At 42.2% G+C, this 12,314-nt stretch overlaps 1 protein-coding gene across 1 annotated transcript in view; it reads right to left on the reverse strand.

Moving 5' to 3' along the window:
* Positions 1-11,044: 11,044 nt before the first annotated feature.
* The window catches only part of LOC311118857 (rho GTPase-activating protein 29-like), a 62,231-nt gene continuing 60,961 nt past the window's right edge, over positions 11,045-12,314 (reverse strand). The window contains exon 25 of the mRNA XM_084193623.1: positions 11,045-12,284. Coding sequence (XP_084049749.1) covers positions 11,046-12,284 — 1,239 coding nt within the window. The 3' untranslated portion in view covers position 11,045. The remainder of the gene's footprint in view (positions 12,285-12,314) is intronic.

Below are 12,314 nucleotides of genomic sequence, written 5' to 3' on the forward strand. Positions count from 1 at the left end.
TGTATGTGACAAAATGCTTCCTATGTTCTATAGCAGAGTCGTGGCCATTGGGTTCTGGAAAGGGAATTTAGCTAAGGAGGACTTAAACAAGCTTGACAAAATCATTGAGGCAGCCAGTGCTACAATTGGCTGCAGCCTGGAATCAATGCAGCACATGTTCATAAAAAGAATGCGGGTAAAAATACACATGATCACAATGACACCCACCCACTCCACAGCACTCTGACACCCACCCACTCCACAGCAATCTGACACCCACCCACTCCACAGCAATCTGACACCCACCCACTCCACAGCACTCTGACACCCACCCACTCCACAGCACTCTGACACCCACCCACTCCACAGCACTCTGACACCCGCATTCTGACACCCACCCACTCCACAGCATTCTGACACCCGCCCACTCCACAGCTCTCTGACACCCACCCACTCCACAGCACTCTGACACCCACCCACTCCACAGCGCTCTGACACCCACCCACTCCACAGCACTCTGACACCCACCCACTCCACAGCACTCTGACACCCACCCACTCCACAGCGCTCTGACACCCACCCACTCCACAGCATTCTGACACCCACCCACTCCACAGCATTCTGACACCCGCCCACTCCACAGCATTCTGACACCCGCCCACTCCACAGCACTCTGACACCCGCCCACTCCACAGCACAATGACACCCACCCACTCCACAGCATTCTGACACCCACCCACTCCACAGCATTCTGACACCCACCCACTCCACAGCACTCTGACACCCGCCCACTCCACAGCACTCTGACACCCGCCCACTCCACAGCATTCTGACACCCGCCCACTCCACAGCATTCTGACACCCGCCCACTCCACAGCACTCTGACACCCACCCACTCCACAGCACAATGACACCCGCCCACTCCACAGCATTCTGACACCCGCCCACTCCACAGCACTCTGACACCCACCCACTCCACAGCACAATGACACCCGCCCACTCCACAGCACTCTGACACCCGCCCACTCCACAGCATTCTGACACCCGCCCACTCCACAGCACTCTGACACCCACCCACTCCACAGCACAATGACACCCGCCCACTCCACAGCACTCTGACACCCGCCCACTCCACAGGGCTCCAATGTAACACAGGAGCATCTTTAGTAGCAGGTTCATCCTGCCCAGATGTTCCACAGTGAGATTTAGACTGTCATGTTTACCCACAGACATGAGGCTTTTTAACGAGTGTAATTGAGTAACTGTTTTATGAGGTCTTCCTATTGGAAAATGTTGTTGCCTGTTTTCCCCCAGAGAAGGAGAGAAAAACAGCAGTTGAATCAGACTATTCTTTTAGGGACACTAAGGTGCAGGTGCCTTTATGTGTCTTCATATGTTTTGTTAGTTATCATGTGTTGGTAATTGTTGCGTGTCATGTCATTGCAAGTCATTGATTAGTGTTGTGATGCAGAAATTCTAGCAAAGTGCACAGCGCAATAGAATTAAAAAGGTATTGTCGGATATTATTCATCCTAATCAGACAGGTTTTTTACATGGACGATACATTGGGATAATATAAGACAAGTACTGGAAACAAAAGAACACTATGAAAAATCTGGGAAACGAGGCCTGCTATTCATAGCTGACTTTGAAAAGGTTTTTGATAAAGTATTTATATATAAATGCCTGGAATATTTCAATTTTGGAGAATCTCTTTTACAATGGGTTAAAGTTATGTATAATAACCCTAGGTGTAAAATAGTAAATAATGTATACTTCTCAGAAAGTATTAAACTGTCAAGAAGAGTAAAACAAGGTTGTCCACTATCGGCATATCTATTTATTATGGCCAACGAAATGTTAGCTATTAAAATCAGATCCAACAATAATATCAGGGGCCTAGAAATCCAGGGCTTAAAAACAAAGGTGTCATTGTACGCTGATGATCCATGTTTTCTTTTAAATCCACAATTTGAATCCCTCCACAGCCTCATAGAGGATCTAGATGATGTTTCTAACCTCTCTGGATCACAACCAAATTATGATAAGTGTACTATATTACTTATTGGATCACAAAAAAATATAACTTTTACATAACCGTGTAGTTTACCAATAAAATGGTCAGACGGTGAAGTGGACATACTCAGTATTCATATCCCGAACGGAAGAAATGATCTCACTACAATACATTTTAATAGAAAGTTTGCAAAAATACATAAGATCTTGCTACTGTGGAAGGGAAAATACCTGTCTATTTGTGGAAAAATCATCCTGATTAACTCTTTAGCCCCATTTACCTATTTGCTTATGGCCTTGCCTAAACCTAGTGAAGGTTAATTGTTTTTTAAATTATATGAGAAAAAAAGATTCCATTTTATTTGGAACGGCAAGACAGACAAAATTAAACGGGCCTCTTTATATAATTAATATGGATTCGGAGGGCAGAAATTATTAAATATTAAAGCATTGGACCTCTCACTAAAGGCTTCAGTCATACAAAAGTTATACTTAAATCCAAACTGGTTCTCTAGCAGATTAGTTAGAATGTCTCACCCCATGTTCAAGAATGGCCTTTTTCCCTTTATTCAGTTAACAACCTCTCACTTTCGGTTATTTGAAAATTAAATAATCTCCAAAATATCGCTATTTAAAAAAAAAAGCCATAGAAAGTTGGTTGCAATTTCAGTATAATCCACCAGAAAAGACAGAAACAAATATTATAATTTGTAATAAATATACTAATTGATAAAAATACAATATTATTGGATAAAAAAAAGGTATAATCTTTGTAAATGAATCATAAATAGGACTGGTGGAGTTATGTCACACATGCAGCTAACAAAAATATCTGCTCTACTCAAAATTACAACCAACTAATTGCAGCATTACCGCAAAACTGGAAGAGGCAAGTGGAAGGGGGAGAAAGTAAGGAACTTGTCTGTCGACCCTGCATTAAATACCAAAATTGGCTAAGGAAAATTGTGATGAATAAAAAACTACACCACATTAATTTAAGGTCCAAAAAATTGACAGCTGTGCCACATAGATTGCAAAATAGTTGAGAAGACATTTTCGATGTACTGATTCCATGGCTCATGGTTTATGAATTGATACACAAAACAATGCTGGATTCAATTATTATACAAAATATATATATATATATATATATACAACCATCCCAGATTTTGCTGCGAAGAGACAGAATAATTAGATCATTTGTTTTGGTACTGTCCATATGTAGCTTGTTTTTGGTCATAGGTCCAGGAATTGTTAAATTTTAGTCATTTAGCAGACACTCTTATCCAGAGCAACTTACAGTAAGTGAATGCATACACCTTTTTTTTCATTTTTTTTTTTTCACACTGGCCCCCATTGGGAAACGAACCCACATCCCTGCCGGCTAAACCCTCCCCTACCTACGACGACGCTGGACCAATTGTGCGCAGCCCATGGGTGTCCCGGTCGCAGCCGGCTGCGACAGAGACTGGACTCGAACCAGGATCTCTAGTGGCACAGCTAGCACTGCGATGCAGTGCCTTAGACCACTGCACCACTCGGGAGTCTGGAATGACTGAAGAACTGCAACATTTACCTGGAGCCAACTCTGCAAATAGCACTGCTGGGTGATTTAAAAAGTCATAGTCAATCGATCAATAATATAATAATACTCTTAGCAAAAACGTTTATCTTTAATTTACAAATCAGTAGAATCTATGAGAATAGAAATGTGCAGAACTTTTGTGAAACATCACAGTTAAAAAAGATATGGCAAATAGTCATTGATTATGCATGCTGTGATAAAACAGTGTCCCAAGTTTACATTTACATTTTAGTCATTTAGCAGATGCTCTTATCCAGAGCGACTTACAGTTAGTGAGTGCACACATTTATTTATTTATTTTTTTCACTACTGGAATCTGGACCCACAACCCCGGCGTTGCAAACGCCATGCTCTACCAACTGAGCTACATCCCCTGCCGGCCATTCCCTCCCCTACCCTGGACGACGCTGGGCCAATTGTGCGCCGCCCCATGGGTCTCCCGGGTCGCGGCCAGCTACGACAGAGCCTGGATTCAAACCAGGATCTCTAGTGGCACAGCTAGTGCCTTAGACCACTGCCCCACTCGGGAGTTGGGATTAATAAAGTAATACTCTACTCTCTCCACTCATATAGCTCCCTGAGCTGAACTGAGTGGTTATGTTGAGTCATGTAAGACTTAGGACAGAGCAGGTGACAGGTGACATAAGTAATTCGGCTTTAGTAGGGTAATAAGGGCTTCACAGGTATAATATAATCACCTGTAGGGTGGAATGTGGCAAAGGGAACAATCATATACACTATAGATATATATATATATAGATACATACAGTATACACAATACTATATAAAGTGCCTTGCAAAAGTATTCATCCCCCTTGGCGTTTTTCCTATTTTGTTGCATTACAACCTGTAATTTAAATGGATTTTTATGTGGATTTCATGTAATGGACATACACAAAATAGTCCAAATCGGTGAAGTGAAAAAAATAACTTATTTCAAGAAATTCTGTTTTTTTTTTTTTACGGAAAAGTGGTGCGTGCATATGTCACCCCCTTTGCTATGAAGCCCCTAAATAAGATCTGGTGCAACCAATTACCTTCAGAAGTCACATAATTAGTTAAATAAAGTCCACCTGTGTGCAATCTAAGTGTCACATGATCTGTCACATGATCTCAGTATATATACACCTGTTCTGAAAGGCCCCAGAGTCTGCAACACCACTAAGCAAGGGGCACCACTAAGCAAGCAGCACCATGAAGACCAAGGAGCTCTCCAAACAGATCAGGGACAAAGTTGTAGAGAAGTACAGATCAGGGTTGGGTTATAAAAAAATATCAGAAACTTTGAACATCCCACGGAGCACCATTAAATCCGTTATTAAAAAATGGAAAGAATATGGCACCACAACAAACCTGCCAAGAGAGGGCCGCCCACCAAAACCCACAGACCAGTCAAGGAGGGCATTAATCATTAATCAGAGAGGCAACAAAGAGACCAAAGATAACCCTGAAGGAGCTGCAAAGCTCCACAGCGGAGATTGGAGTATCGGTCCATAGGACCACTTTAAGCCGTACAGTCCACAAAGCTGGGCTTTATGGAAGAGTGGCCAGAAAAAAAGCCATTGCTTAAAGAAAAAAATAAGCAAACACGTTTGGTGTTCGCCAAAAGGCATGTGGGAGACTCCCCAAACATATGGAAGAAGGTACTCTGGTCAGATGAGACTAAAATTGAGCTTTTTGGCCATCAAGGAGAACGATATGTCTGGCGCAAACCCAACACCTCTCATCACCCCGAGAACACAATTTTTCATCGATGCTGGGATACCCATCCATTACCCATTTCCAATGCCCTGGCTGAGGGAAGGAGGTTCTCACCCAAGATTTGACGGTCCATCGTCCCTTTGATGCGGTGAAGTTGTCCGGTCCCCTTCGCAGAAAAACACCCCCAAAGCATAATGTTTCCACCTCCATGTTTGATGGTGGGGATGGTGTTCTTGGGGTCATAGGCAGCATTCCTCCTCCTCCAAACACGGCGAGTTGAGTTGATGCCAAAGAGCTCCATTTTGGTCTCATCTGACCACAACACTTTCACCCAGTTCTCCTCTGAATCATTCAGATGTTCATTGGCAAACTTCAGACGGGCATGTATATGTGCTTTCTTGAGCAGGGGGACCTTGCGGGCGCTGCAGGATTTCAGTCCTTCACGGCGTAGTGTGTTACCAATTGTTTTCTTGGTGACTATGGTCCCAGCTGCCTTGAGATCATTGACAAGATCCTCCCGTGTAGTTCTGGGCTGATATTCACTGCTCTCATGACCTTTGCAACTCCATGAGGGGAGATCTTGCATGGAGCCCCAGGCCGAGGGAGATTGACAGTTATTTTGTGTTTCTTCCATTTGCGAATAATCGCACCAACTGTTGTCACCTTCTCACCAAGATGCTTGCTGATGGTCTTGTAGCCCATTCCAGCCTTGTGTAGGTCTACAATCTTGTCCCTGACATCCTTGGAGAGCTCTTTGGTCTTGGCCATGGTAGAGAGTTTGGAATCTGATTGATTGATTGCTTCTGTGGACAGGTGTCTTTTATACAGGTAACAAGCTGAGATTAGGAGCACTCCCTTTAAGAGTGTGCTCCTAATCTCAGCTCGTTACCTGTATAAAAGACACCTGGGAGCCAGAAATCTTTCTGATTGAGAGGGGGTCAAATACTTATTTCCCTCATTAAAATGCAAATCAATTTATAACATTTTTGACATGCGTTTTTCTGGATTTGTTGTTGTTGTTATTCTGTCTCTCACTATTCAAATAAACCTACCATTAAAATGATATACTGATCATTTCTTTGTAAGTGGGCAAACGGACAAAATCAGCAGGGGATCAAATACTTTTTTCCCTCACTGTATGTGGGAACTCCCTCAAGACTGTTGGAAAAGCATTCCAGGTGAAGCTGGTTGAGAGAATGCCAAGAGTGTGCAAAGCTGTCATCAAGGCAAAGGGTGGCTATTTGAAGAATCTCAAATATAAAATATATTTTGAATGGTTACTACACAATTCCATATGTGATATTTCATAGTTTTGATGTCTTCACTATTATTCTACAATGTAGAAAATAGTAAAAATAAAGAAAAACCCTTGAACAAATAGCTGTGTCCAAACTTTTGACTGGTACTGTGTGTATATATATATATATATATATATATATATATATATATATATATATATATATATACACAGTTGAAGTCAGAAGTTTACATACACTTAGGTTGGAGTCATTAAAACTTGTTTTTCATCCACTCCACAAATGTCTTGTTAACAAACTATAGTTTTGGTAAGTCTTTTAGGACAGTAATTTTTCCAACAATTGTTTACAGACTGATTATTTCACTTATAATTCACTGTATCACAATTCCAGTGGGTCAGAAGTTTACATACACTAAGTTGACTGTGCCTTTAAACAGCTTGGAAATTTTCAGAAAATTATGTCATGGCTTTAGAAGCTTCTGATAAGCTAATTTGCATAATTTGAGTCAATTGGAGGTGTACCTGTGGATGTATTTCAAGGCCTACCTTCAAACTCAGTGCCTCTTTGCTTGACATCATGGGAAAATCAAAAGAAATCAGCCAATTGTAGACCTCCACAAGTCTGGTTCATCCTTGGGAGCAATTTCCAAACGCCTGAAGGTACCACGTTCATCTGTACAAACAATAGTATGCAAGTATAAACACCATGGGACCACGCAGCCATCATACCGCTCAGGAAGGAGACGCGTTCTGTCTCCTAGAGATTAACGTACTTTAGTGCGAAAAGTGCAAATCAATCCCAGAACAACAGCAAAGGACCTTGTGAAGATGCTGGAGGAAACAGGTAAAAAAGGATCTATATCCACAGTAAAATGAGTCCTATATCGACATAACCTGAAAGGCCGCTCAGCAAGGAAGAAGCCACTGCTCCAAAACCGCCATAAAAAAGCCAGACTATGGTTTGCAAATGCACATGGGGACAAAGATCATACTTTTTGGAGAAATGTCCTCTGGTCTGATGAAACATAAATAGAACTGTTTGGCCATAATGACCATTGTTATGTTTGGAAGAAAAAGTGGGTGACTTGCAAGCCGAAGAACACCGTCCCAACCGTGAAGCACGGAGGTGGCAGCATCATGCTGTGGGGGTGCTTTGCTGCAGGAGGGACTGGTGCACTTCACAAAATAGATGGCATCATGAGGAAGGAAAATTATGTGGATATATTGAAACAACATCTCAAGACATCAGTCAGGAAGTTACAGCTTGGTTGCAAATGGGTCTTCCAAATGGACAATGACCCCAAGCATACTTCCAAAGTTGTGGCAAAATGGCTTAAGGACAACAAAGTCAAGGTATTGGAGTAGCCATCACAAAGCCCTGACCTCAATCCTATAGAAAATGTGTGGGCAGAACTGAAAAAGTGTGTGCAAGCAAGGAGGCCTACAAACCTGACTCAGTTACACCAGCTCTGTCAGGAGGAATGGGCCAAAATTCACAAAATGCACTTATTGTGGGAAGCTTGTGGAAGGCTACCCAAACCGTTTGACCCAAGTTAAACAATTTAAAGGAAATTCTACCAAATACTAATTGAGTGTATGTAAACTTCTGACCCACTGGGAATGTGATGAAAGAAATAAAAAGCTTAAATAAATCATTCTCTCTACTATTATTTACATTTCAAGTTCTTAAAATAAAGTGGTGATCCTAACTGACCTAAGACAGGGAATTTTTACTAGGATTAAATGTCAGGAATTGTGAAAAACTGAGTTTAAATGTATTTGGCTAAGGTGTATGTAAACTTCCGACTTCAACTGTGTGTGTATATATATATATATACACAGTGGGGGGAAAAAGTATTTAGTCAGCCACCAATTGTGCAAGTTCTCCCACTTAAAAAGATGAGAGAGGCCTGTAATTTTCACCATAGGTAGACGTCAACTATGACAGACAAATTGAGAAGAAAAAAATCCAGACACTCAAACTTTCAACTATACTTTAATTTGATGCAAGACATTTCTGCATTTTCTATTTTTTGTAGTTACAAACAATTCACTGCAACAAAACTTGCAGTTTCAAAGTAACATATACAAAACGGAAACAGATACGTACATACGATTTACATTAATGATAATCTGAATAGGATAATGGGTAAAACAAAATTAAATAAATGTTGAAACTTTTTTTTCTCACTTTATAAAATGCTTCCATCTATTCTCTGTGGAATGTATTGCGATGACATAAAAAAAAAATACATTTTGAAAACATATAAAAACATTGAACCTGAATTGAGTAAGCGCTTCATGTGGAATCAAATCACATTACATACAATACAGGAACAAATTGGAACATTTCATGCACTGTATAACCATACAAGTAAAAACTGAAATATAATACATTTCTTTAATTTCCAACAGAACAAATGAAATGATTCTCTCTGTAACATAACGACAAGGACTGATGATATGATTGGTCTCATGAAGAGTAACGTCGTTCCAGTTCCATTTTGGAACTCCCCAAAATATTCCAGTTTGTGATGAGATAGCAGTAATGGCAGGTATAATCTATTGATGAAGATGGCAGTAATGGCAGGTATAATCTATTGATGAAGATGGCAGTAATGGCAGGTATAATCTATTGATGAGATGGCAGTAATGGCAGGTATAATCTATTGATGAGATAGCAGTAATGGCAGGTATAATCTATTGATGAGATAGCAGTAATGGCAGGTATAATCTATTGATGAGATAGCAGTAATGGCAGGTATAATCTATTGATGAGATAGCAGTAATGGCAGGTATAATCTATTGATGAGATAGCAGTAATGGCAGGTATAATCTATTGATGAAGATGGCAGTAATGGCAGGTATAATCTATTGATGAGATAGCAGTAATGGCAGGTATAATCTATTGATTAGATAGCAGTAATGGCAGGTATAATCTATTGATGAGATGGCAGTAATGGCAGGTATAATCTATTGATGAGATAGCAGTAATGGCAGGTATAATCTATTGATGAGATAGCAGTAATGGCAGGTATAATCTATTGATGAGATGGCAGTAATGGCAGGTATAATCTATTGATGAGATGGCAGTAATGGCAGGTATAATCTATTGATGAGATGGCAGTAATGGCAGGTATAATCTATTGATGAGATGGCAGTAATGGCAGGTATAATCTATTGATGAGATGGCAGTAATGGCAGGTATAATCTATTGATGAGATAGCAGTAATGGCAGGTATAATCTATTGATGAGATGGCAGTAATGGCAGGTATAATCTATTGATGAGATGGCAGTAATGGCAGGTAGAATCTATTGATGAGATAGCAGTAATGGCAGGTAGAATCTATTGATGAGATGGCAGTAATGGCAGGTATAATCTATTGTTGAGATGGCAGTAATGGCAGGTAGAATCTATTGATGAGATGGCAGTAATGGCAGGTAGAATCTATTGATGAGATGGCAGTAATGGCATGTGTAATCTATTGATGAGATGGCAGTAATGGCAGGTATAATCTATTGATGAGATGGCAGTAATGGCAGGTATAATCTATTGATGAGATGGCAGTAATGGCAGGTATAATCTATTGATGAGATGGCAGTAATGGCAGGTATAATCTATTGATGAGATGGCAGTAATGGCAGGTATAATCTATTGATGAGATGGCAGTAATGGCAGGTAGAATCTATTGTTGAGATGGCAGTAATGGCAGGTAGAATCTATTGATGAGATGGCAGTAATGGCAGGTATAATCTATTGTTGAGATGGCAGTAATGGCAGGTAGAATCTATTGATGAGATGGCAGTAATGGCAGGTAGAATCTATTTGTAACTAAAACAAATGTGTAACAGGCAGTGTTAACCAGGACATCACACATTCAAACTGACACAGGACTCAATTAATTGCAGATAGTGGGTTTCTGGATAGCTGTTTGAGAAGTGCATTTGATATAGAAATTGACACTTACACATGAAAATTAACCTTTGATATAAAAGTTGACCATTTTGCCCATTGCTATCTGGAAATCCTATATAAGCAATAGATTGAATACAGAGCCTAAATGCATGTTCCAAATGTCTAGGGAGCGACCGTTCACAGATCATGCTTCTGTTTGTTAGGACTTCAACATGTAACATAGAATATATATATTAAACACGTGTACGTAACACTTTCATTGTGCTCCTTTCACACATCTTGTCTTGACGTCAAGATAATAGTACTTTTTCCAATATACAATATGGCACAGAGATACACCGTAGAACGTATTTACTGACACACACACATATATATAAAAATATTTCTGGCTTTAAAAAGGTAGACTCAATATGACATCATCATACACAGTGGGGGGACAACTTCCTGCTTACAGACGTCAACAGCAACATTCTCCCCCAAAATCTCCCAATCCTTCCACTATTGGTTCCTCCCTATGCGTACAGACATACCGGTAGTCTTGGCCAATGTTGTTGTTCTCTGTAAGCAGGAAGTGACATCACACTACCGTTCAGACGAAGTGGGCCTCCCTGTGTTCTAGCTCCTGCAGGTGCGAGCTGGGTCTGGCCCGGGGTCTCAGTCTCTGTTGCAGCGGTATGACCTCGGTCGGGCTGGGCTCTTCCGGGCCGCTGGGGGGAGGGGACTGGCAGGGGGAAAGGTCAGCGGAGGTCGTGACCTCAGGGTCAACACTAACGGAGCTGTCCACGGAGTCCTGCGGGGTGTGTGTGGGGTGGTTTGAGGATTGATGGGATGGGGTGGTGGTGGTGGTGGTGGTGGGGGTGGTGGTGGGGGTGGTGGTGGTGGTGGTGGTATCCACAGGAGAAGAGGAGAAAGTAATGCTGGAGGAATGGGAGGAAGAGAGGAGGAGAGGAGCAGTAACCGTAGGAGAAGTTGGGGAGGTTTTAACAGTAGGAGAAGTTGGGGAGGTTTTAACAGTAGGAGAAGTTGGGGAGGTTTTAACAGTAGGAGAAGTTGGGGAGGTTTTAACAGTAGGAGAAGTTGGGGAGGTTTTAACAGTAGAAGAAGTTGGGGAGGTTTTAACAGTAGGAGAAGTTGGGGAGGTTTTAACAGTAGGAGAAGTTGGGGAGGTTTTAACAGTAGGAGAAGTTGGGGAGGTATTGGTGGGGCTAGTGGTCCCAGAGGTACTTGATGACAGCCAGCCTCTGGCGCATGAAGAACCAGGAGGCTTGTAGAAGGTTCCGGGTGGAGGCTGCAGAGTCCGTGGTTGTCTGAACGTTATGGAAGAGTTGGTAGAGGTTCTAGTCTCCCCCCGACCACCTCCAGCAGCAGAGTTAGACCTACCCATAGTCTCCTCTCTGTCTCCTCTGGACGTCTGGCCAGCCTTCGCCGACACGGTGGAAGGGCTGTTGGGGAATATGGTGCTGACACTACTACTGGATGGGAGAGCAGAGCTGGTCGGCCCAGATACGGACAGTTGTGTCGGCATCTTCAGCTGCTTCCCCGGTTGTGTCCCGGGGCCCGTACCGGCCGGCGGTAAATTAGCCACGATCTTGGCGGTGCGCGGCGTGACGTCATAGTGTTTGTACTTCCTGTCCCAGGTCTTCCGCTGCATGGCCTGCTGGGTGTCGATGAAGGGTGTGATGTAATAGGTACTGACCCTTGACCCCCCACCAATCCGAGGCTTCTCAGCCTCCTTCTGCTTCTCTGGCTCGGCTGACTCCATGATGGTGTCAGCGGTGAGATCCAACGTGATGGCAGCGTTGGTGTTACGGCTGTTTCTGTCGACGACCTGAGAGACGAGATGAGATTGTACTTTATT

This window comes from Coregonus lavaretus (assembly GCF_964263955.1).
Source record: "Coregonus lavaretus genome assembly, contig: HAP1_SCAFFOLD_611, whole genome shotgun sequence".
NCBI lineage: Eukaryota > Metazoa > Chordata > Actinopteri > Salmoniformes > Salmonidae > Coregonus > Coregonus lavaretus.